Source organism: Anopheles darlingi, chromosome X (genome assembly GCF_943734745.1).
Source record: "Anopheles darlingi chromosome X, idAnoDarlMG_H_01, whole genome shotgun sequence".
NCBI classification, from domain to species: domain Eukaryota; kingdom Metazoa; phylum Arthropoda; class Insecta; order Diptera; family Culicidae; genus Anopheles; species Anopheles darlingi.
Genome location: NC_064873.1, coordinates 1,247,279 through 1,273,414, shown reverse-complemented (window position 1 = coordinate 1,273,414; position 26,136 = coordinate 1,247,279). Strand labels below are relative to the sequence as shown.

At 51.8% G+C, this 26,136-nt stretch overlaps 3 protein-coding genes across 9 annotated transcripts in view; 1 reads left to right on the top strand and 2 right to left on the bottom strand.

Annotated features, from left to right (window-relative positions):
• Positions 1-2,616, top strand: part of LOC125949211 (uncharacterized) — a 35,896-nt gene extending 33,280 nt beyond the window's left edge. For all 7 annotated transcript variants that reach the window (XM_049676054.1, XM_049676044.1, XM_049676035.1 and 4 more), the window contains one exon: positions 1,563-2,616. In XM_049676054.1, coding sequence (XP_049532011.1) covers positions 1,563-2,196 — 634 coding nt within the window. In that variant the 3' untranslated portion in view covers positions 2,197-2,616. The remainder of the gene's footprint in view (positions 1-1,562) is intronic.
• Positions 2,617-2,850: 234 nt separating this feature from the next.
• On the bottom strand, positions 2,851-5,377 carry LOC125949848 (platelet-activating factor acetylhydrolase IB subunit beta homolog). The gene is made up of 3 exons (XM_049677282.1): positions 4,864-5,377; positions 4,340-4,669; positions 2,851-4,232 (listed from the first exon to the last, which is right to left on the bottom strand). The coding sequence occupies exons 1-3, from the start codon at positions 4,927-4,929 to the stop codon at positions 3,951-3,953; spliced, it is 678 nt and encodes a 225-aa protein (XP_049533239.1). The 5' UTR covers positions 4,930-5,377; the 3' UTR covers positions 2,851-3,950.
• Positions 5,378-7,072: 1,695 nt separating this feature from the next.
• LOC125952245 (uncharacterized) overlaps positions 7,073-26,136 on the bottom strand; it is a 36,656-nt gene continuing 17,592 nt past the window's right edge. Inside the window, exons 3-7 of the mRNA XM_049681639.1 lie at positions 10,642-10,771; positions 9,328-9,442; positions 9,086-9,249; positions 8,632-9,004; positions 7,073-8,538 (exon numbers count right to left, since the gene is read on the bottom strand). Coding sequence (XP_049537596.1) covers positions 7,074-8,538; positions 8,632-9,004; positions 9,086-9,249; positions 9,328-9,442; positions 10,642-10,771 — 2,247 coding nt within the window. The 3' untranslated portion in view covers position 7,073. The remainder of the gene's footprint in view (positions 8,539-8,631; positions 9,005-9,085; positions 9,250-9,327; positions 9,443-10,641; positions 10,772-26,136) is intronic.

Genomic DNA, 26,136 nt, shown 5'->3' with positions numbered 1-26,136 from the left:
ACTACGAGCATCTGGCAGCAGATACTGCACCCAAAGCATGCTAACGATGGTGTTGGTGGCGACCACCATCCACTACAGCAGCTCGAGCGCTTGCGCGACCAGCAGCGTCAGCAGCTTCAGCAGCACATGCAACAGCTGCAGCAACACGAGCAGGCGCAGCTGGAGCTGCGCCGTAAGCTCATGCTGAGCCGCCAGCAGCAGCAGCGCAATGCGCGGGCTGACGCCGAGAACCGGCAACCGGACACTTCTGCCACCATGCTGCCACGGGATGTCAACGGTAACGAGAGCTGCTACACGCTACCCCGTAACTCCGGTCACCCCGCCGTACGGCGCAAGCGAAGCATGACCACCACGCAGCCACGTGTGGTCGAGATACATCGTCGAGCAGAGGCAACCACCACCAGCTTCGTCCAAAGGCAGGGCCGTGGTGCCGTGGCGGTTAAGGAGGTAGTGGGCGGCACACAGGAGAACCAGCCGATGCATTGCCCTCCACTGCGTCAGCAGCATGAGCAGGTGATGCTGGCCGAGACCAGGTAAACGTTCACGCACACGCAAAACACCGCCACCCTACCCATCTGCAGTTCCAGCTCCTTCAACCGCACGTACCACACTGTCCTAGCTTCCCCCTCCTCACATGTTCCTTCCCACCACTCCATCATACATACACACGCGGCAGTGGTAGTGCCCAGTAGTGTGTGGTCGCAGCGGCAGCGGTGGCTGGCTCGCGCTCCCTCTGCGATGAGGAGAGATGAGATCGCTGCATGGATGGATGAACCTGCCCGCAAACTAAAGCAAGAACGGAGGAAGAAGCAGTGAAGCATGTGACGCACGGGGTGTGTACGAACGCGAAAGTGTTCCCTTTTTTATTGCATCCGAGTTCCTGTTTTTTGCGTGCGTATGCGTATGTGTGTGTGTGTGTGACAGTTGATATTAGTATGCTGCAGACTGTGTACCATCATGCCAAGGACGTCTATTCTACTTTCTTTGCGTTCTTGGATTGAGAAACTAAATAGCCCAACGCTCTGGTTAATATAGCTTGAAATGCGCGACTGTGTGGATGTACGTCAAAGAAAGCATGTTTGATTGTTTTAAGTTTTAAGCTCTCCGACCTTCAGGCATCGGATATTTAGTATTAATTCACTTGCAGTAGATGTTTCTACGGATGAACACTTCTCTAGAATAAGCTTACTATATCAGCAAGATGCTAAGTCATATTATTTTGCTTCGGTTCGGTGCTAACCATAATGTTCTTACTAGCTTCTCATCCGCACACTACCAACCTAAGCTAAACACAAACCCTCTCTCACCTTTTTGCCTAGTGATAAGCCAGTAGATCTGCACGCTTTGGAAATGGGACTGGTAGAACTAAACATGCTTTGGAGTGCGTTACTCTTTTCCTTCTGTCACCCGTCATGAAACCCTTCACAACCGGCTGTATTCGCCTGCTCTCTGGGTGGCAGCATAATGCAGAGCTGTAACTATGGAAATACTAATTTATCTCTTTCTTTTGTCTCCCGTTATTATCAACGCCATCATCATCATCATCATCATCATCATCGCAGTCGACGGCACCATCATTACCATTCGCAGCGCTCAGCCCGCAACACACCACCAATCGCCGAACTCGGACTGCAGCAGCAGCATCAACCGCAATCTCTTCACCATCACCACACCAACGCTGCTGTGGGCCTGTTGGGCCAGAACCTCCATCTTGCGCAACAAAAGTATAAGAGTGTGCGGCCCGCCTCCAGCTACTACGATAGTAGCGTTGGTGGAGGCTACGAGACGATATCGCACACCGGTCCACCGAATGCAGCCAGTGCCGGTGGCAACACTAGCAACAGTAGCAACAACAGCAATACCATCAACAACAACAACAACAACGAAAGCAGCAGCAGCACCAATCACCACCGTAAAGCAGCCTCCTCAACATCGATCGGCAGCGGTGGCAGCCTGCTGCAGTCGTCTGGAAAGCAGCAGTCGGAAGCGAACGTGAACAACAATAACAACAGTAACAGTAGCTACCATCATGCGCAGCATCAGAACATGGAGTCCTGGCATCCGGGACCGGCATTAGTCGGTAGTGGGAATGGCACCGGCACAGGTAGTAGCGGCGTCACAGGTGCAGGAGGCTCGATGCGTAACCATCGGGGACCGTTCGTGACGCAAGTCCAAATACAGAACCAGTACCAATAGTAAAAACCAACCGGGGTGGGAATCAATCCGCGGTCTGCGCGGAGCTCTCCCAGCCTAGGGGTTTTAGGGATCGCGTCAGCACAGGGCGTTTGCTCGTTGAGTTTTTTTTTCTTTTACATATTCCTCAAAGCGCTAAATTGCCGTACACACGAGCTAGAAATTTTTAAAAACGTTTAATATCCACATGACTGCATGTAAGCTCTGCTGCTTGCTATATCGTTCGACACAATTGTTTCGCAGTTTTTTATTAATTCCGACAGCATCCATAATTATTTGCATTGCCATTGGTGTGCACGGCCTTGTTATTGTCTTGAACCTCTCCGCAATGAATTAAGTAAAGCGAACTGTATAATTGAGAAAAATGTATCGTCCATGTGCTACGTAAGTGAATTGTGAAAAAGAAAAACGGATTTGTAGATAGCAGCATTAGTTGTATTGAATTGCATTGGTGCTGAAAGAGGCGCCCATGATGAAGAAGAAGCAGAAGGAAAGTGGCCACCAGGGCATCACGCTTAGAGGATGTTTACCAAGATCTGTTCGCTCGTGTTCGGGCTTCTTTTGCGCTCGTGGATGTGAAGCATAGCTAAACATTAACTGTACGACTCTTCATTCGGTTGTTTCTCGCAAAACACAGCAAACACACAGTTGCCGGATATAACCTCTGGAAAATCATGATCTTGGTGTGCCAGGCGCGATTCTTTGAAATGAAAGTAACATGCATTCATCCCGCGTTTGAAAAACTGTAACATTTCTTCTTTCCCATTTATTTAAATGTCTTCTATAAAATAAATCTTATTTCCCTCCAGTAATCGTAAGTTGTCTTTCATTGTACGGTTGTTTCGCTTTCGCGCGGTTTTTTTTTATTTTCTCAAATCAACAACAATGACAAAACAGAAGAGTTTTAATCAACCAACGCGACCGGATTGTGGAACTGTGAGCTTGGCACAAGCCATACGATCGGCGCAGCATTTCTTCGCTGTCCCGAAATGTGTATGAATGTGTATGCCAGGCCCCTCTTTTTTTATTCGCTTATTCAGGTCCACCTGTGATTGACATTCTATTCCCGTGGGTTTTGAAACGTTTGAATCCGTTGAGCAGTAACACCCTTGCATAATTCGCTCTCCTGATCTCTCCTGCTGTTTCTCAAAACTAATAAGCGATAAATCAAAATAGACTACAAAATCATTTGGTCTGTTTCAGACTAATCTAGCTCGTCCCTTTCATTTTTTTTTTTTGAGGTGGGAAAATGCTCCGCTAAGCATCCTCGCCGCCCTCGTCTCCGTAATCCTTTCCGCTTTGCTATCCCGTTGTATAATTAGCACTGTTCAACACTAATCAGATCAGATTTGGCCTTTCCCATAGGTAGTACGCCTTGAACGCCAATACACCCGATATTGGTGTGGTAAAGAAAGTAGGCTGTCGCCCTGCTCGGGGCGCGTGTGTGTGAACACTAAGGAATCAAACTGCTGGGTGAGGGATGGGAGGGCACAAAAAGAACCATAAACAAGAAATCGCAGAAAAAATATTCCTAAAAGGCGCAACATGAGATCGATGTAGTAGAAGTGGAATGTCTGTCTTATATAGAGGCGTTTTGTGTATGTAAGGAGGGGGTGGTGATGATGATACTGTTGGTGCTGCCGCAGCCGCCGCTGCTTCTGAATGGAAGCAGTCGGTACGGGATCTCCCCTGCCTGCCGTCTTACATGGGCGCACCAGCATTACCACCACGAACCGTCGCTACGGCCTCACTGCTGCTCACTCCGATGGCGTGAGATCTCGCTCCTTCTCGTTCTCGGTCAGTATCTGGTGCAGTAGGTCCCAGATCGGCTCAAACACCTTCTTGCAGCCCACGTTCGTGAGGTTAAGATAATCGAACATGTCGTGGTGGCTAATCGTACCGTCGCTCTGTATCAGTCCACCGTCGACGGACACGATCTGCACCTTGCTGATACCGGTGCACCGTTCGCGCAGCAACCGGTTCACCTGGTCGTTCTTGTCCCGTAGCCGATTGGGCTGCTGACCCCGAGGGAGCAGCGTCTGAAAAGATAGAGACAGCAACGGAGCAGAGTAGCAGAGGGTCACATCAGGTTCGTGCGTGTTCGTGCGTGTTCGCGCGGCGTCACTACCGAGCCAACGCAACCTACCGGCAGCACGATGTAGGCGTCAGGCAGCGCTTGGCGGATAGTGCGCACCAGCTCGAGGATGCCCTCGGTCACCGCCTCGGCCGTGTCGCTGATGTTGTTGGTGCCGGCGTGCAGCACCACCGCCTTCGGTCGCACGTTCTCCAGCTCGCCGTTCTGCAGCCGCCAGAGGATGTGCTGTATCCGGTCGGTGCCGATGCTGAAGTTAAGGCAGTGCATCGGCACGAACTGCTGGTTCCAGTAGTCGGTGAACTGCAGCGACTCCAGCACGCAGTCACCGATGAACATGACGTCCGGATCCTTCTCCTTGCACACGGCGACGAAGTGTTTGTGCTGTTGCGGGAAGCGTGTTGTGGCGGCGTTGCATTGGAGGAGGAGTAGGAGGAAGAGGGCATGGATGATAGGTTTGATCGTCGAGCAATATTGATCGTCATCCGGCCGGTTGATGGGGGGTGGGTTGCACCTATGCGGGATACCAGCACCGGTGCGACCGGGGGTGGGGTCTCTAGTGGTGGCGGGATACTTACGATGCTCATCCATCGGTCGTCACCGTCCAAATCCTTGCAAATGGCGGCCACCGTCGTTTCACTCATCTTTTTCGCTGCTACCTGTTCGTCCCTTCTGCTGACGCGTACTACGAGCGGCAAAAGGCAGACCGCGACAAGGCGACCCCACACGGACCACAGCTACTGCACGAGAAGAGCACAGCACTCCAGCCGGACGCAGCAACGTCAACCAGTCCGTTGTCGGTGCAGACAAGCCAAAGAATGCACGTGAAACGGGAAAGGATTGCCTTTCGGGTTTTTACCTGCGCCGAGCTCGATGGCGATCCGGCGATAAGATGGCGATCCGGCGTGGATTTTTGTAGGCCCACCACAGGCTGATTGCGGCTGTATCGTGCTTCCTGGCGGGTGCCCGTTTTTTGCTGCTCTGTACACCGCTTCTTCTCACTTCGCTTCAAACTTTATTGCTTATCGTCTAGCGCTTCTGCTCTGCAAAACTCTTAAAGGCAGCAACTTTCACTTAGCCGCTCCAGCTCTAGCCTGCTCGACACTCTAAACTCCACTGCTCGACATAACAACGCTGCTCGACGACTGCTCGGCTGGCCGTGGAAGGAGTTAACAGTCCACACTGACCGCGACAGCCAAAGCGAGCGGAACGGCGTATACGCCAGGTTTTTCGCTTGGTTTCACGGCAAGCGGTAAACTGTTTTGGTATTAATTTTTACGTTTATTTACGCTACGAGTTTGTACGCTCCGTGTGGCAACAACTCACTTGATATTTGCAGATTTCTTTCTGAACGCTCTCTGTCACTGCTTTCCTTGCGTTACGATGCCATTATATGGCCAACGTTAAGCCATAAGCCGCATTAGTTAAACCGAGTCCACAAACCTTTTTTTTAACTATACAGACTACCCGGACTTTTTGTTTTTACTATGGATCAGTGGCAAAAACACATACAGAGTGTACAGACGTTTGTACGTATGATTGTATGTGCAATCGCATAATCTGGTGTAAAACGCACCAATATCTGCATTCGCTTACGAATTGCATAATTTTAGGAGGTTTACAATTGAAATTTAAATGATTAAATAACGGATCAAATGCCAGAAACTAAAAAAACATCTTGGGAATCGTTTTTGGGGGGAGACCTTACCGAGGGGTATCCGTTCCCGTTTTGCCGGAACCATAGCCGGAAACACCAATAATCGATAAGCGGCGGCACCGCAGCTTTCGAGCAATGCTAAATAAGAGTCAGCAAACAAGTCTGGACATCGCTGGGATGGAATTGGTGATTGTTTTAAAACTTTATTTGTAGTAAAATTGTCTTTTGCTTTTGTTGTTGTTGTTGTTGTTGCTGTTGCTGTTTGTTTACTTAATCGGTAACTGCGCCGCACGGTGTAACTAGGGAGATGCTCTAATGCAATAATGCTATTATGTTATTATGCCGTAGAAACAGGGGTTTTGCCGTTTGCCGGGGGATCCGTTCCGTTCATCTGGTTGTTTCTGCTCCTCCTGCTCCTCCTCCTCCCCCTTCTTCTTCTCCTCCTCTTGCTGCTTGCCTTCCTCCGTTTTGGCCAAATTCTTGTATGTGGAAATGTGCTTTTTTGCCCTTTCCACCTCCACCTACTCCTTCTGCTCTCCTTCGACCAATGTTCGGCGCTGGATGGATCCTTAGTATCCTTACATCCGGGAGCAATGCTGCAGCTGCCAGGAGGTGGCGGGGGCTGCAATGTGCGAACAGAAAACAGATGTTTGTGCAGCATACGTCGAACAATACTTACACACACCCGCGCACACACCGCTCGCTCGCTCGACCGCTCCTGACGATCTACCTCCCTCCCGCGTGTGTGTGTGTTAGTATGTGTGCGCTTATCTGTGCGTGTATCCGGGGGCTTATTACTAAATTCTGCTCCTACTCTCTCTCTCTCTTTATCTCTCTACAATCAGTAAGACATCATCGTCGGACGCTGGCGCTGCCTGCTGCCCCTTCATTAGATCATCAAACATGCTACAAACAGAGAGAGAGAGAGAGAAGATAGAGAGGTGAATTACAAAAAAACGGGATAAAAAAAATAACGCTATATCCGGGTGAGGTGCTTACCATGGCGAGTGCCACCGAACCGATCACCAGCACAGCAAATGGCCGAACGACAGCGAGCGAGAGAGCGGAAACAGGGAAGCGTTATTAGAGGGAAGGGGGAACGGGGGTGGTTGGTAGGGTGGCTACTGCTGCTCAACCGAGAATCTTCTTGATGTAGTTGCCAGGGTTGTGATGCTGTTCCGCTTTGGTCAGCGCACGGTGCCGGTTCGGTTTGTAGGGTTGATAGTTCTCAACGTTCGAGAAGCTGTTGTGTAGCTCCGTAGTGCCGGCCCGGGGCTGCTCCCCATCTTCACCGTCACCGTGCTCCTCCTCCTCCTCTTCCTGATGCTCTTCCGTCGCAGTCGGGACGCTCGTCTGCTGCTGCTGCTCCTCCTGCTGAACGGGAGCGGCCGGGGAGCTGCTACCGATCTCCGGTTTGACGTCCGGTGTCGTCATCGACAACCTCTGGAGCTGGCCGACCGGCACCGTCGCGAGCGTTCCATTGTTAGCCACCGGGGACGGTGACGGTGACGGTGACGGCGACGGGGTCACCGATTGATCGGACTGAGTCTGGATATCGTTCGAATCGTTCGAGGTTCCCTGTGTCGGAGTGGCTACGTCCGTGCTCCCGTCCTCATCCAGCGTCGATGGAACGTCCTCCGGGTGGACCGTTGAGGGCTGGTTGTCGCCGGTGGTGGTGAGATCGGTCACGGCGGTCGTCGTCGGTTTCTGGGGCATCTTCACCGTCGTTGGCGGTGGTTCGGTGTGCGGGCGGGCCGAGATGAAGCGCGCCTTCACCAGCAGCATCGGCGGTATGAAGTGATCGCCGGTGATGACCTCCTTCCGCGGTGTCGTCGGCAGAATGTGGCTCGCGGTCGTCGTCGATGTGACAGGCCCCACCGTCGTCGTCGTCGTCGTCGTCGTGGGAGTTGACGTCGTTGACGTCATCGTCGTCGTCGTCGCATCATCACCGGAATCGGTGGCGCGGCGCAACCGCGAGTCAACCGTCGTCGTCGCTGTCGGCGTCATCGTCGTCATCGTCGTGAGATCTTCCTCACCCGGGGGTGACGACGAGGAAGAGGCAAGAACCAGAGGCAACCCGGTTGCGGTTGGGTGTTGGGGTGCCGGTTCACCGAGCGGATAGTCACCGTCGGCCGTCGGTTTCACCGCCTCCTGGATGATGTCGATCGGTTGCGTTTCCGTTTCGTCCAGCAGCGGCTGATCGCCCATCATGCGTTCCTCCTCCTCTTCCTCCTCTTCCTCGCGCTCCCGTTCTCGCTCTTCCTCCTCCTCCTCTTCCTCCTCCTGCTCCTGCTCGTCGTCGACGACGAGCTCCTCCGGTGCATCCGGTCCCAGTACCGCCTTCTTCACGTAGTGCGGTTTCTTCTCGTACAGCGGTGAGTACTTTTTGGCGTACCCGGTCGCGTGCAACTTCCGGGGACCGCTGGTGGCACCACCACTCTCGTCCACCACCACCCTTCTCGACCCTGACTCGCCGTTCCCGGGCCCGGCGTCGCCGCTCTGCTGCTGCTGCTGCAGAAGGCCCTGCAGGTCGAACTTCTTGATCACGTTCTTGACCGTGTCCTCGATCTGGTTCGAGTTGATCACAATGCTGTCAATGCTGCTCGGACCGCTACTGACGCTGCTGCTGCTAATGCTACTACCAGTGCTACTACCAGTGCTACTACCAGTGCTGCTGCTGCTGCTGACGTCATCGTCATTGCTGGACACCACCGTCAGTATGTCGTGCTCGAGGATTGGCTGCAACGCTGCCATCGATGATGACGTGGCGTCGGCGTCAGCGGTGGCAACAACCGTCAGCAACCGGTTGCTGTTGCTGCTGTTGTTGCTGTTGTTGCTATTGTTGTTGTTATCGTTGGCAAGCGCCGACGTGAGATCCTCGGTTTCGCTGCACTGCAGCTGCTGCACGATGCTGTCCCGGTCCTGCTTGCCCTGGCAGCTGATGTGCTTCGTGCCGGACTCGCCACAGTCCCGGGCCAGCTGCACCGTACCACTGTCCGACATGTACTGGACCGTCAGCGACGGTATCGAGGTGATCGTACAGTCCACCGCCCAGCTCGGCACTAAAACACACCAACAAAGAGAGAGAGAACGAAGATGTAAGAGCTCTCCCTGACTGGCTTCTGATCGTCCAGTGACCGTACCTGGCAGCTCGCAGAGGAAGGCGGCCGTCTCGGGGCCACCGCAGCGGAGCGCATGCCAGCGGAAGTCGCGCGTCGGATCGACGACCGCGCACAGCGGTTGCTCCATGGCGGGCAGTGCCTCCGCCCAGTAGCCACTGCTGCCCGGATCGAGCGCCTTGGAGCTGCTGCAGAGATCGAGAAATCGAGAACGGAAATGAAAACGAAATAAATCTCGACCAAAGCGACACACGACGACCACTTACGTCCAGGTGAAGCGGGCCGAGTTCTCCGGACGCATCAACCCAATCCACACGGCACTGGTGACGTCCAGCTCCTTCAGGAAGGCACGCGTTGCATCGAACTGCACTCCATTGTCAACTGCAATAGACACACGCACAGGCATTGATAAGGACAAAATAAAGGACAGAATCAATCTCAAAGAAGCACATACTAGAGTAGCTCTCTTTTTTTTCTCTCTCTTTTCTCTCTCTCTCTCTCTTTCTCTGTCTGCTTAAAGCTCCTATCTTTTCGATTAGTAGTAGTATTGGTAGTGTATTGTATACAGTATATTGTATTATGTCCTTTTCGTGGCAAGGACCAAATATTGCTGCAGAACATATCTAGAGCATATGTAAGCGTCGTTTCCCGCTCTTTTTTTTATGAGCTGCCAGTCCAGTCCTTCTTCTTCTTCTTCTTCTTTTGCTCCATATCCCCTCAGCCACGTGGCCTCGGGGTCGTCAGGATGCGAGGAATATTGACCCCCTGGATTGCTCCGCCTCTTCGATTGGTCCTAAAAAACAAAATGGTCCGAAATGGTGCTGGTGCACCCTCTTCCACCTTCCCCTTTTTGTCCACAACCACATACACACACACAGACACTCCACACCCTTCGGGAAATGATCGAATAACTGTATAAACATGTGCATGAATAAGTAAGAGCGCTTCAAACAATGGTCAATCGTAGCCGAAACGAGGGAAAAAGAGAGAGAGCGAGAGAGATAGAGAGAGATAGAGAGAGAGAGAGAGAGAGAGAGAGAGAGAGAGAGAGAGAGAGAGAGAGAGCGAAAGGAGAGGAAAATTTGGACGGGCTTAGGAAAACTGGAAGGAAAACTCCAAGCTCCACCCCCCACCCCGTGAATGTCGTGAGTGGAATGGGATGGTGAACGGAATGGAAGTGGACCCGAGGCGGGGGGGTTTTGGGTTGCTGGGACAACGGCTATTCGCGAATCCACTAACAGGAGGAACCTCCCCTCCGCTCCCCTCCGCTCCACTCCATCCCCTCATGGTGCCTCATGAATATTGATGTCTCCTCAACAATTTAAAGCTCTCTCTCTCTATCTCTCTCGCTCTCTCTGTGGTGCACCTCACCGCCATGGAGTCGGAGCCCTGCTGATCTGATTTGATTGTCCTGGGGCACCAAGGATCCCGGGCACCATATGCTCCATAGCATAGGGACAGCATAGGACAGGGAAAGGAGGCAAAACGGGCAAAGGGCCCGTACATTGCACCCCTACGTGTGTGTGTGTGTGTGTGTGTGTGTGTGTGTGTGTGTGTGTGTGAGGGGAGGAGACACGTACCCGTTACCAGATTGGCGTGATGAAACTGACAAACGGCGTCCGCCTCGAACCAGGAGATCTTGTCGCGGAAGTAACGATAGAACACCGAGAAGCCCTCCTGCGGCAGCGTCCACGTGTTGCTGATGTTCACCTAGCAGTTGGCAGAGAGAGGGAGACAGAGAGAGAGAGAGAGAGAGAGAGAGAGAGAGCGAGAGAGAGAGAGACAGAGAGAGAGACAGAGAGAAAAAAAAGAACATTAGAATAGAGCAGCGATCATCATCATCATCATCACGACGCCATTGTTGCTGCTGCTAATGGGAGCTCGTATCAGCATCAGCATCACTCCCCTCCCCTCCCGGCGTTTGTCAGGAGGTGCTTTTTTGCCCCTTCCTGCCCCCCTTCCTACTTCGTTCTCCGTTCCCCTTTTTCAAAAACGGCACCACACCGGAAACCACCCCTCGCTCGGATCGGCGACGGCGATGAATAGGCGGAAGACATAAAAGCCCTCCACCTCCCCCTTCCACTAACCCCTTTTATGCGTTGACCTCGCCTCGCCTGACCCGAGGCGCCCAGGGCTTCCGGTTTTACCTAGCGTGTGTGGACCACACGTCATGACGTCACTTCCGTGACGCGAACAAACGACGCCAGCGCGACAACAAGCCAGCCAGCCAGCCACGATGACACGATGACGACACCGATGAGCCGATGACAGGGAGTCCCGGATGTGCTTGGAAACCACCCCCACCACCGCCGCTTCCTCTTCCTTTCGTACGGCACGGGAATAAGGATGATCCAAGAGGGCATCAAAAGCATCCTCCCTTTTTCATCCCCTCATCCCCCAAGTCATGGGAAAGGGAGAGATGCGCGCGATGCATAAACAACGCAAGGCGCTTTGGCGGCTATCCAGTAGTAAGCTGCCACATCTTTCTTCACCCCTTCACCCACCCACCCCCTTCAACTCCCTCTTCCACAACGCTTTTCATTTTCATTTGCATGTCATTAGGATAAATGTGCCTCAGCACCACCTCCCCCCACTCCGCGCCCCTTCTTTACGCTGCAGCAAAGCAAAAGAAATCATTTCTATTGGGCAGAAGAGAGAAAGAGAAAGAAACAGAGAGCGAGAGCGAGAGAAAGAAAAAAAACACCGGAACCCGTTTTAAAAACAACATTAACAACTACCACCCTCCCTCCCTCCCTTCCGAGTGGGGTACGTGAGCACGTGAAAGCACTGTTGCCGCTGCCGATCTTGTTCGCACGAGGAAGGAAGGAAGACGCGCTTTTCCTTGCTTTTGCTCTCAACAAGTAGACCCGCACACACACACACAGCCAGAACCAGAGCCCGCTTTTGTTTCTCCCACCCAACTTTTACCCATCCAACAGCCAACATTTGCCCGCGGATAATCAGCGAAATGGTCGGCTTTTTCCGGATACATGTTTTCCCTTTTTTTCGCCCCTTCTTTTGGGGGGTTGGGAAGAAAAATGGTACACAAACGACAGACGAACACTACAGAGATGAAAGAGCGTAGCCTGGCATGGCCTGGCGGCAGCAAAAACGGCACCGCCAAGCGGGCTGTTCGATTGGTTGGCGCGCTGTTAACGGATCGTAAAGATGGCATTTTTTTTGTGTGAAATAAAAAATGTATCACTTTTTTTTCCCCTTTTTCTCTGATTGCCTCTCATTAAACTACAACTGTTTTTGGAAATAATAACAAATATCTAGTGTACATCGCAACCAATTCGGCACGAACGTTATCAAGTATGATTGCGTTATTTTTGCGGCGTATTACTTAAAACTTTAGCCGTTAGATAACGGATGAAATGTCTCGGATATTTTAACAATTCGAATAAATCGATTTGGCATGGAAAAGAACAGAAAAACTATTCAAACTATTAGCAATGATGACAATGAACGTGTTATGGCTTCTTCCTCTCCTTCCTCCTGCAAATCTCTCCTTAAAGATATGAATGTGTGTTGTTTTTGGTAAGATATTTAACTAAACAAAACAGTGTGTATGCTTTTGGGGCAGCCCTCTTCACACATTAAATAAAGGTTTACACCGTTTTCTATTGTTGCAAGAAAAGTGATACATAGATATTGCTTTTTACAATGTTCAACTCTATGAACCGATTTTTACACAATTATTTAAACAAAAAGAACACACATAACGTACATCAGCATGTTTGGTAAAAATCTATCCAACAATTTTACCCAATGTTCTCGAAAAGGAAGAATGTGTAAAACAAAATGGTGACCAAAAAACACAAAAAAAGTTAAATACCTTCAGCGCTGCAGCTGCAGCCTCATGCTGCGACTATGCTTCTTGGGTTTTTTTTGGCCAAGACATTGTGACGACCAACCGGAAAAAGGGGTGACTTCGAAATTACCGAAAAGGGAGTGGGGGCAAAGGTTCATCTGTTTCTACTTCGACTTCATCCGGGATGGCCAAATGGGTGTATGTGTGTGTGTGTGTGCAACGCCAGCTTGCTCTCCAACTCCAGGGTTGCAACATCCTCGTTTCCCTCGGTGGGAGTCATAAAATTGCAAAATTTACGATCGAGTAAGTGGCTCCCGGTCCCACCGCTACCTACGTCATGCGCCCCCCCGAACACAAAGAGAGAGGGACCCGGAATATAAAGTGCTGGAAAGCTAGGAAGATGACCCTCCCCTCTTCTTCTTCTCTCCAATTTCTCGTCTGTGACCGCAACGGTCCCGGTAAAACCGTGCCACCTTCTGCGGCGGATTGCCCAAATGAGCTTTGTCTGTGTGTGTGTGTGGGAACTAGATTCTCCACACACATTCCTCCCGATGCCTCGACAGAATAGGAATAGGACACATTCGAGCTCCTTGGCGTGTTCGTGTTTAACCAAAGGGCAGGGGGAAGGCGGCTCCCAGCAGCAGAGGAGCGTGAAGCCAGGAAATGTCAATAGTAAGAACCTCCGGAACCCTGGATCGATCCGGACAAACCGGACATACAGGGCACACACACAGACACACACACACCGTGCCACTGCCGCCGCCGACAGTTTCGCTCACTGACCAGCATCAACGCGATCGATCGGAAGCTGTCGAACGGGCACGCGCTTGAGAGAGAGAGAGAGAGAGAGAGAGAGAGAGAGAGAGAGAGAGAGAGAGGGAGAGAGAGAGAAAGCGAGAGAGAGAGAGCAAAAGAGAACTACAAGTGTGTTTTTGTTTTGCTTTTTCTTGTGTCTCTTACTGCAAGAACCTCTTTTATCTAAAGTGAAAGAGCCAGAGAGAGAGAGAGAGAGAGAGAGAGAGAGAGAGAGAAAGAGAGAGCGAGAGAAAGGGAGAGGAAGGAAGAGCGCAAGGGAAACGAAATATTGGTTTTCCATTAAAGTGATTGCAGTGGCAACGGAGGCGCACCACCGATAGTAAGGCCCACCGATAGCGATGAAACCCAAAGCCCAATGAGTGGTCGAAGCTTGATTGAACCCATCCACCCCCTTCTCCTCTTTCTCTCTCTCTCTCCCCTTTTCATCCTTCCCCGTCCCGCGTGCGCCCACACACCGTTCGGATGCTTCCGTTCGGAATGGAATGCATTTTTCCAACCTATTTGGCACCTGGCCATGTGCCCGCCTGCCCGGACCGTGTGTGTGTGTGAGAGGGAGAGGGAGAGAGATAGTAGCGGCCAGGACCCCCCTCCCCCACAGTCGAGGGGCCTTTGGGGTTTGGTGAATAATTGATTTCTCGTGCAACACCTGCCCCAAAAGTGGCTCACGTGCAGGAGAAGGAAGGAACGGGGTTAGCGGGTGGTGGTGGTGGTGGTGTTCGATCGATTGATTGGAGGGCGAGCTCCATAGCTCCAGGTCCAGGGCGAGAATCATAACAACAACAACAACAAAAAAGCCCCCCCCGGGAAAGAGATGAAGGAGGGAGAGGGGGGGTGGGGGCAGTGAAAGCAGCGAATGAAGCAGAGAAGGAAGAAGAAGAAGAAGAAGAAGATTGAATTGGGATGTGAGCGGGGCGTGAAATGAAGACACACACACACTTCTCTCTCTCTCTCTCTCTCTATCTGCGTCTGGTCTACGGTCACGCAATGGCTAACCAAAAGGGAAAGGGAAAGGGAGGGGGGGAAGGGAGGTGTGAAAAGAGGGCCCTCGGTGATGGTGGTTGATGGCGAAAAACCACAACACCACCAGGCCAATCGGGGGTTTCGGGAATCCTCTCACTCTCTCTCTCTCTCTCTTCCCATTCAGTCCTTTCATCATGCGAGCACACACACACACGCACACACGCACACACATTTTGTGGATCTTTTCGAACTCGGAGAGCTCTTGGGAACTGGCTGGTTGTAGCAAAAAAAAAGCCAAAAAAAAAGTTCGCGGAACCACATTCCTTCATTTCGGTCGGTGTGTGTGTGTGTGCTTTGAGGTGGCACCGCGTGTACACGAGAAATAACAACAGCAAAAAAGGCCGGGCAACCATTGCAACAGCTGCATTGCCGGATGGCCAGCCTTTCACTGCCAGTGCCCTTCAGCACCCGCAGTTCGCCCCCTCCCGGATGTGGTTCCGGTTCCGGTTTTACTCGCCCGCTTCGCAAACTACACAAAAAAAACGCGAGCGCCAGAGAATGGAAGAGGCAATGAAGGAACGATAGAAACGGAAACGGAACATGGGGTGTTTGGGGATGGGGGGGGTGAGGGAGTGAGGGAGTAGTGTTACCAACAAAGCGAGAAGATAATGGCCATCGAACGGATGGCGTTCTCGGGTAGCAAAAGCTGCACGCCGCAAAGAGTCCAAGTCCAAAAAACCGCGACCACGTACCATCGGACACAACGGAGGGGAAGGGAGGGAAAGCGGGAAGGGGGCGGGGGTGTAGGGAGGGCACCAAATTTATGTTTCCTTTTAAGGACCGAATTTATTTCCGGCTCCGGCATTGCACCGGAATTGCTTTCCACCGTCGTCGTCCATCCTACTAGCCTCTCTTTCTCTCTCTTTCTCTCTTCCTTACGCTTCAAACCCCCTCCCTTTCTAGTGTGGGGTTGAAGTGCTGACCTTTCACCCCTCGCTATCCCGGGATCCGGGATCCGTGGATCGTTTCGTGGGGGTCCCTCGTGGAATAAGTTTTCAATTTGCCTAATTGGAGTCGCTGGCGATGTGCTCCCGGTCCCGGTCCCGGTACTCCCCGGTAGTGCACCCCCCACCTCTACTCGTTATCGGCAAGTGCAAACCAGAGAAAACCGGACACGAGGAGAAAGACGACATTTGATGACGTCCCGAAACCGAAGCCGAACATTAGCATGTTGCCTCATAATTTATGATCGATCTCGCATTCACACACACACATACGAACGAATTGTCGGTACACGCCAATTGCGCGGATGGAATTCGTTAGCGTGGACACACCCAAGACAGAGAGAGAAAGAGAAAGAGAGAGAGAGAGAGAGGTTCCAAATTTATTCCCGGTGCGTAATTGGCTAGAAAATCGATTCCACAATCAGCATCAGAAGCGGCATCATCAGCACCAGCGGGCAGCACCACGAAAATGACGCGCCGAGATGACCGTGTAGACCCTGTGTGTGTGTGTGTGTGTGGTGTGTGCCAGGAGTAGAAAGGTTTTTGTTTTCTCTTTCCTTTTGTTCCCGATTCCCGATTCCTGATTTTCCTGTCCTGTACGGACGGCCAACGGCAAAAAAAAAACAGGGACAACACCAGCTACCAGCCTCCTCTGCACCTTCCTTCCGTTTTCCTCCCTTATTCCTGCTTTCCAATTGGTCGAAGGTGCAGCAGCAAAAAAAAAACAACCGCCGGAAATCAATCTGCATCTGCATCTCGGATCGTTGCATGCGAAACAACAAAAAAAACCAGTTCCTCCAGGCATAACGGTCACACACACACACACGCGCGCACAGAGAGAGAGCGAGAGAGAGAGAGAGGTTCACACAAAGTGGGGTACAGAGTGTGAAGTATCCCCTTTAGCAACGATCGCAACGGGCACCGTAACGATGCTGACAGAGAGATAGATGGAGAGAGAGAGAGAAAAGATGAGAGAGAAAGCGTAACAGTACAACACGTTCATTACAACCACCCTCATTCCCACGCAAAACTATTATCGAGACACATCTGATGATTGGATTGTGTGTGGAGCGAAGGGAAGGGATGTCCATGGTTTTTGTTTTCGTGCTTACACCGTATAACACGCACACGCATATGCAGATATGTCATTGTCAAACCCCGAGGGGAGGGCTGGAAACGCGATGGAGGCGCCTGGTGCTTTGTAAATTCGCTCCCTTCGCTTCGGGCCGGAAATACACCAGAAAGGAAGGGAGGGAAGGGTACTAGTGCACATACGCGCACATGTATCAGCATCAGCAGGATCATTAGCATAAAAGCGGAAATCGGCATTCGGGCAACGCAACACACACACACACATGCACACAAACACATGCAGGTGAACAAATAGAAGCGTGAACAGACACTGAGGGTATTATGGATGTAGGAGAAGAGAGGGGGGCCGGGTGGCAAACCGATAATCTCTAAATATGTGCACACCCTCGCCCCCCCTTCCCCCTCCACCTTCACCGTGCCGGGAATTCCGCACGATTGAGCATGCGATGCTGCTGCTGCTGCTGCTACTGGTGCCAGGAAGGCCGGCAGATGGAGGTGAGAAACTCATCATACACACACACACACACTCACGGACACACACACACGCACAGACACGCAACGCAAATATGCGTCGGTCCAATTCTGGGTTCCACAAAATCGAAACCGTAAACCAACAACCAACATCACTATAACACGACCCTCTCGGGGGGGGGGCGGAATGGCGAGCAGAGAGTCGGGTCAAGAGGTAGGTAGGTGGTGTATCCCGTAGAGTCGGTTGGATTGTGATCACCATACCGGAATAATTTTATGCGACAACGCAAATCGCGGGACCGGCGGCTGCTGCTGCTGCTGCTGCTGATGCTACTGCAAAGTGACGTATCCGGAGGAAGGTAAGAGAGAGAGAGAGAGAGGAAGGGAGGGAGGAGAGGAAATGAACGGGGTGTTTATTTATCTTCCTGAACGCGCGGCGGGCGGCCCGAGATAAATATGTTTTTAATTTAAAATGTGTTTTATTTACGATCGATAGTGGGTTTGCGGGGCAGAGAAGGGGGGATAGCAGATTACCGAAAAAGGGGGGAGCTGCTATCCTTTTGCACCCCTCTATGACAAATGTGGTCGGACAACGGCAGGCCGACGGACCGGCGACGTTTCGGCGACTTTTATGAAGGGTTAATTAGACCATAAATTTTAACCCCAATAGAGGGAGCGACGAGCGGGGGGGGGGGGAGGTGTCTTTGTTGGTTTCTGTGTCTGTGTGTCCGTGTGTGTGTGTGTGCTTTTATGGTTTATGGTAGCAGAAGAGATGAATTTGAACACTCGGGGGAGAGCGACAACCAATCCCAGAACCAATCAATAACAGCCGCTCGTCCTCCTGCGAGCCGAGAGGCTGGGGGGCTGGAGGGGTCCCACAGGTAGAGTACGCTCGAAAGATGGCCCCGGGGTGGCGGCCACTGTGTATGTGTGTGTTTGCGACCGTGTGCTTAACTCACAGCTGCTGTTAGAAAGTGAGTTTATGGTTTTAAGCTCACATATTTGCGCCTGCTGGGAGTAGTAGCAGGAAAGGATCAGAGAGGGAACACCCGGAGCCCCCCGGACCCCCGGACCGAACCGACTGGCAGAACAAACACATGGCCGCGCGCCGCAACTGCCTCAAAGTGCTCAAACTTTCCGTTAAACCGTTCCTTTTTTTTTATTTCACCTTTATTTTCACTTTTCACTGCGCTGCTCCTCTGTCTGTGTGTGTGTGTGTGTGTGTGTGTGTGTGTGTGTGTGCACACTGTACTGTCCCGTTCTTCAGCATCAAGCCCATCACAGGCAGCACCGCATCCGAGCGCCATTACCTTGTCCTCTAGAATCTAGAAAATGTTGCAAAATGGTGGCAGATTCTTCGATCGACGACGACGACGACGACGAGGACGACGAAAAGGTAGCTGGTACTACACGGTGACTGCATGCTGGTGTTGCTGCTACCTACCGAATGGCAGCTGCGCTCTTCCCTTCTTTACACTCGCACGCAAGGACGAAAGCTGCATTAAGTTGGAGTTGATCAGCTGAAGCAGGTCAACCACCATCAACCACGACCATCATCATCATCATCATCGTTTCTCCTTCAAGAGTGCACCTTTCTGTGTGTGTGTGTGTGTGTGTAGAGCGGGGGCCAACCACCAGGCCAACCATTTCATCCTTGATGGTGAAGAATGTCAAACGTTACATCACAAACGTTACGTCGCGCCGTCGACTCAAGTTGAGCACACACACACACATACAGACACATCGAGGACAAGACGGAGTGACGAAGAGGCTCCCCGTTTGCGGCAAACCGGAGGCGAAAGAAGTAACACCAGCAGCAGCAGCAGAAGAAGAAAAAGAAGCGAGGAAGGTAGAAGATCAAAAGTCGCAAGTGCCCGGGAGTGTTTTTTGGCGGATCGGAGGGGCGTGCGGTGTGCGGCGTGAGTGGCAAGGTAACGGAGAGGGGGTTGGTGCAAGAGAGGAGCGAGGGATAGCAAATTCAAAGTTTGTCCTTCGAGAGCTTATTTTATGCAGGTTTGCTACCCCCTCCCATCCCATTCGGGTCCGCACCCGCCCTTTTTTAAGCACACCCACATGCCACACCAAACACACACACACGCAGGCGGAGTGTTGTTGTTGTTGGAGTTTTAATGAATTACACAATTGCTCCCGAGGACGTGAAGATCCAACGAGCCCCTTCCTCGGGGTCCTGTCCCTCCCTTCCCGTACATCCCTCCCTCCCTTCCGCAGCCATTGACACTCGCAAAACTAAGGGGAAGAAATCGTCGGCGCCAGGTGCTCCCGAAACTCCGGGGAACTTTTACGGCCGGCGACAACATCATCGGTCGGCGTCGCTCGAGTGGTCGAACCGCTTTGCCGAAAACATTAAACAATTTACATCCGATCTCAGCTTTCTCAGCCCCAGCACCCAGAGAGAGAGAGAGAGAGAGAGAGAGAGAGAGAGAGAGCGAGAGAGAGAGCAGTGACGGGTGTCAACGAGCAGGGATGGAGGTTGATCCGATCTCTTCTTCCGCGCGCGCGAAGGGAAATGTCTCAATTTTCTGCCCTTTATTATAGCTCCTCCGCCTCCTTCTTCTCCTCCTCCTCTTACTCGCACTCTCTTCCTTCCCCCGTCCCCCTTCCATTGGTCGATTGTTTGCGCGTTCGACGAACCGACGAACGGTCACAGCTGGTGGTGGCTGGCTCGTATCAATTTACATGCTGCTTCTGCTGTTGCTGCGTTGATGTTCGCTTGTTGCTTTCGCACCCGTTAAGGGGCGTGAGGCGGGATGAAAATTGATTCCTGCGCCGCGGCCGCCGCCACCACCAACAACAACACTTCCACAAATTCCATCAGTAAAATCCGGGAACAAAGGCTGCTGCTGCTGCACCCCGTCTTTCTCGATTGGGAACTTGAGGCACGTCCGCAGAAGAAGGTATATAACCGATACGATCCCCACTCGCTTTCCTGTTCTGTTCTCCTCGAGTCGTGAAATCCGATTTCATGCCTTTTTGCTTGACCCACAACGCCGCGTAGAGGAGAGGAATTCGGATCCGCGCGGATCCGCGGATTGTTGCATAAGTTTTGAGAGGGAGTTAAAAAAACGGATCACACAATAGTTTTTCTTACCGCTCAAAAAATTTAATATATAATCAAGATAACATTACTTATATACCATTGGAAAAACAGTGCTTTCTTTCTCTTTTAACTAATTAAAAAAAAAGGTCATAACGGGGTACAACACCAAGGCTCTGCGTCTCTAGCAAGTTGGATAATTTTCGGGGGGCTTTAAAATTGGCCTTTAAATGATTAAATAACCGATCCAAAGTGCTAGAAACTCGTAAAAAAAAACTCTGAGGGGGAGATGAAGGGGGGGATTGTTACGTAGTAGTAGTACATACCTTCTACCCTGTCCTACCCCTCATCTTCCACAGATATGCATTTGCAGCGTTGCTTGCGTTCCGTTCCGTTCCGACAATCAAGAGATGAGACCCTCGGTGCTGGCGACAACTCAACTCGCCAGTCGCCATGATGCTGCACCACCAATGCACAGGCTCTCTCTCTCTCTCTCTCTCTCTCACACACACACACACACTAGAGTGCGCTGCCAAAAACTTCTTCATTATTTCTTGCGTGTGGTGCATTGACCGTGGCGAACGACCAACTGCACCGGTCATAGGGCTTCCCGCGGGCATGGTTTTGGGCCCCCGGGAGTGCTGGATGCTGGACTCGACCACGACTGCAGTGCAGTGCACTTCTGCAGCAGCAGCAGTAGTAAGAGGGCAGAGCCTCCCTCCGGCGGGTCGCAAAATGTCTTCATCGCATGAATGCAAATGAAGCGTCCAGCATCGGCACGAGAAGATGGAACACGAACGTTGTAAACATCTACCACAGGCAGAGGCGAGACGCGGCCAATTAGTGTTAGTGACCATCACATCAGGCAGCTCCGGCTCATCTCATCCGGCCCTCATGATTGTTGTTTTCACACCGAAACAACACACCATTTTCACCCCATGCGTATGTGTGTTCAGTTTCGGGACCGGTTCGGTTTGGCGTTGATTGCAATTGCGAAATGGGATCCACCAACAACTCCACCCGGAAAATCGAACAGACGAATGGACGCATGTTCTGTTGCTAGGTGGTTAGCTGGCTAGCTGGCTGGCTGGCTGGTACCTGTACCTGCAGGATGGTCCAGGATGGTCATTTGTCATTGTTCATAGGAAACAATAAAGGGGAAGCAGGGGGTGGAGGGGGTGGTGGACAGGGCTGGGTTTTCAAAACTCGTTAAAGCAAGCCCGGAATAGGTCCACCGTTTCGTTCCTGCCACGCACACACACACACACACACACACTCTCGCACACACTCTCTCTCTCTCTGGTGTTCCGGATCCGGTTTCCTTTTTTTTGACGGGAGGTGTTTTTTTGTTGGTTTTGTTGTTTGTTGGCTTTTCTCGAGAGGGGGGGGGGGGTCCCCGGTCCCCGGTAGTTTATGGGCTCTCTCCTCCTCCTCTTCTCCACCACCACCACCACCCTCCTTCCTTCCTTCCTATCCTAGCAGCGACCGTGGCGCTCGCGCGTCCTTTACGGTGTGCAAGGCGATGTTGTTTAATTAAACAAATTAATATCACAGCCCGCAGCACACACACATACACAGAATGACGGGCACGGGCACAACCCCAGGGGATTCTCATCCCCCTCCCTCCCCCTCATCATCCCCTCGCTCCACAAAAACGATGCGGACACACACCTGACGCGATGGTCACTGCCAGAGAGTGAGTTTTAGAAATAGAGAAAGAGAGAAGAGAGAAGAGAAAGAGCGAGAGAGAAAAGGTTGCGGAAAGTCACAGGCAGTGTGTGGGCTAACCCGGCGCTGTCACAGGTGCTGTCCACCCTGCAGGCGGTTGGTCCCCGGCCTGAACTTGCTCTGACAGCCGCAGGACGCCGGACGACTTGCTCTGGTCATCTGCGCTGGCGCTTCTGCTGCTGCTATTGCTGCTGCATTCTACTGCTACTAATTTCCATAATCCAGCCCCCCCCCCCCCCCCAACCGCTCCGGAATGGGATTCAAGGGATTCGTTTTAATTACATTCCACCAAACCCTTGCCTTGCCGCGATTGCCAAGCGGATCGCGTATCGCGGAATCGTGCCGTCACGATGCCTGCCACCGGGGGCAGCAGTCGGAAGCCCCTTTTTCTTGCTTCGGTACCGAAGGCCTTCGGTCCGCGCAAAACCAAACATAATGCGTCACAGTGCGGTTGCCAGAGGAATGGCTACCAGAAGGGCTTGGTTGGTTGGAGATACTCCCAGTACTTTCTTTTGATCGGTTTTTCGGGATTTCTCACTTTTTTTTTCTCTCAAAACAATCAATGTTTCTTTTTGTTTTTCAGCTTCAATACTCGCTTGCCTCTCTCTCTCTCTCTCTCTCTCTCTCTCTCTCTCTCTCTCTCTCTCTCTCTCTCTCTCTCTCTCTCTCTCTCTCTCTCTCTGTGTTACTGCTGCCGATGCTGTTTGTGGTAGCTACTGTACGTGTAGCAAGACGCACCAAAAAAAAAAACGCTTCGAAGCGCACACGAAAGAAATGAAGCAAGAATTAATCCACGGAATTTACCGCGACCAGATGTTCCTCACCGGTGGCGATGATGAAGCACCAAAGCGCCCGGATCCCTTTCGCAGCAACACACACACACACACACAAAGAAGCAGAGGATCGAAACCATACCGGTGGCATACTTTTATGCTGCCGATAGATACATGATGCAGCCACGGCTGTTGCTCTCTTCATTATCCTTCTAGTACTAGTAGCAGTAGTAGTGGTAGTAGTGGTTGCTCGTGTCTACTCTTTGGTTCGCGTAATTTTTCGCTTGCGGTGTTCAGTAACGGAAGAAGCTTTATGTTGCATGTTGTGCAGCTCAGGATCTCAGGATGCAACGAGGTACACGTGGCGTGCAGCTCTACAGGAACCCACCTCCCTTCCGTCCTCCCCCTCCTCCATTCTGCCTGCCTGCCTGCTTGCGTTGGCTCTGGTCTGTCGCTCATGAATAATGATGGAAACATTAGCATGTACAGTCTCTCCAAACCATCATCAGCATCATGGCATCCAGCGCACTACTACCTCACTCTCCTTCTCTTTCTTCCTCTCTCACACACACACACACACGCGCGCGCGTTTGTTCACCAGTCGCTACTAGAGGTAGAGGGTCTTCGGAGCGGCCAAGATTTGCGCCAAAGATTGCAGTATCTTTATGGCCGTTGCCGGGTGCCAGAGGATCGAGGAAGGGAAGGAAGCTAATGGCTGGCTGGCAGGAAGCGAAGCGGGGATGGGTGAGAGAGTGTCAGTAGAATGAGATGCAAATTAAATCGTAAGATATTAATGAAACCTAATGAGTTTCGTACGTTTCGTCAAGCACCCCGGGCAGCACCGTGTCCAGTGGGTCCATGGACCCCAATCTACCGGTACTACTACTACTGCTACGTCGAGTTGATGCTGCCCGTGCAGCACAGCACTATGCTGTTACTGGCTGCTGCTGCTGCTGCTGATGACGAGCATGATGATGATGTTTGAACGATGGTACTAGGCACTAAGGAAGGAAGGAAGGAAGGAAGGAAAGGGGTAGGTTATTAAAATTTTACACCCTCTACATCCCTTCGGTGCTACTCGAGCACCGGGTAGAGCAACGGGCTACCTGCAACCTCCGCGGATTGCGGATTGCAGCAGACTGCACGGACTGCAGCCCCGCGTAGCTACCGGATCGATAGCACACACACACACGCCCGGCAGCAGCCGCTGGTGGCTGGTGGATTGATTGATTGATTGCCTCCGGAAGTAGCCAGCCAGCCAGGCAGGCTGACAGGAAGTGGCAACCCCAGGACCTCTCGCTTCCGTTCCATTAGGGTTTTCCTGGTTCCCGAGGAAAATGGGAAGCTATCTCTTATTAGCAGGCCGGTGCACGAGCAACAAACGACGAGCAGCGACTGGCAGCACACACTGGGCCTTGTAATTACATTTCCGGCCATCTCTGGGGAGGGGAGGGACCTTCGGAGCCTATGCCAGCAGCAGCAGCTTGCGCGCACGCACACACACACACACACACACCGATGCCTAGAATGCACCAAACGACGACGAGGACGAGGACACGACTTCCGGGACTTTTATAAGTAGAGTTCCCGGGAGCCGCGATCCGATCGATCGCTTACGGTTCCACCCACCGTACGGCCGACTGCACTCTGCACCGTGGCGTGCGTGCTCGCGCGTGTGTGTGTGTGTCATTGGCCATCCCAACAGTCGCGCGTTGCGGGACTCCCGTGAGATGGGAGCAGCTGGGCGTTGCGCTGTTCGAAGCATATGCGCACAGACACAATTATCTCGGTTCAATTATGTGCGAACAAACGGTTCAGTCGGTCGGTGATTCGCCTCATGGTACACACAGCATACAGCACACAGATACAACTACGAGTCCTGCAGCGGTTCTAGTTGGAGTGCGGCGTGGCGGATGTCAATACGTGCACAAGGACGCCGACGCACAGCCAGGAGTATTGGAGCCAAAAGTTCGAAGCATGATTTTCTTTTTTTTTCTTGTTTTGGTTCCAAATTTTCCTTTGCTAATAATTTTTAAAGGTTATAGTTTTGGTGGATGCATGATTATCTACGAGGTCGACAGAATATTTTGCACTACTCGCTTTGTGGTCCGAAGTAGAACAATAGCTACGGTTGTTAATCAAAAAAAGGAACCTTCCCAAAAATCATACGAAAAAGAGAAAATTTTAAGTTGAGTTTTCACATTTTAAGTTGAGTGCCGTGTAGTATATGAAGGTGCAAGATCACTAGAACATAAAACCAGTCGAAATTATTCCTCGTCGGTTCCTCTTTACCGATTTTTCGATTCTGCTTTATTTTCTCTGAAATAAAGGGAGTTTCCGCTTTTTTCGTCTAATTTCTAATATTTACTTTCATTCTCTGCCTGTTGCTAAACAATACTTGTGCCAGATACTAGTACTTCAAGAAGTTTTTGCGGAGAAGCGCGAACTTCAATAACGTATTGAGCAAAACATTCGTATTTACTGTTTCATATCGCAAAGTAATCATATTTATAGCGAATAACACCATTATGGAGTCGTTCGGTGCCAGCCTTTCGAACCTCTCTACTACTACTCTGTACAACGCCAGTCCTTGGCCACACCTTCGCGCGCCTGTGTGTGTGTTTGGAAGAAAGTCATAACATCACTTCATGGCATGGCATGGCGATGAAAAGGGCAGCAAACCCGCGGTGCTAGGCAACTGGTGCGAGTGCTAGGCGCAGTTATACATAGCCAGCAGCAGCAGCATGTAGCCAGCAGTGGTGTCATCCCATCGGAAATGCGACACCGTTTATCGCGGGACGCCGGGAAATGTCGGACGAACCGCACTAGGGGGGGGCCTGATGTTTATTGATTCGCAAATTCAATTTACTTCCTTTGGGGTTTCGGTATCGGTGCCACAACAACAACAGCATCCTGCTGATTGCAGCTGTTGGATTGCAGCCCCCCAACCACACACACCAACACACGCAGACCTATAACCGAGCGATCCTGGGAGATGGAGCAGAACCAACTATAGCCGTGGTCCCGGGACCTGTTAATCCACTTAACAGAAGGGAAGGGGGAGGGGCGGCAATGGCAATGCGATGCGTGCGTCATCCCCGCCTGGATTCTACAGTTCTACCGTCAGGTCAGAGCAGACTCAGGTTCCTGTCGTTCCTTCGGACTTACTGGACGAGTATTAGACTCGCAAGCTTAGGAATTTAGTGCGATTCGAAAGCAATAGATGCTTCAGCCCCCTTTCCATCCCCATCCCCTGCTCCCGGATCCCCGGATGGAGCCGGAGGGCTTCATATCGCTCGCTCGCTCATACCGAACAAAATACCGAGGAGCTCGTTCCGTACATGCAACAGTGAGGGGAGTTG

Excerpts from the sequence above, each read along its gene's own strand:
- LOC125949848 (XM_049677282.1), bottom strand. The coding sequence starts at position 4,929 with ATGAGTGAAACGACGGTGGCCGCCATTTGCAAGGATTTGGACGGTGAC. Across the intron at positions 4,670-4,863 it reads ACGACCGATGGATGAGCATC|CACAAACACTTCGTCGCCGT; the intron begins GTAAGTATCCCG and ends TTCCCGCAACAG. Across the intron at positions 4,233-4,339 it reads ACGCCTACATCGTGCTGCCG|ACGCTGCTCCCTCGGGGTCA; the intron begins GTAGGTTGCGTT and ends CTATCTTTTCAG.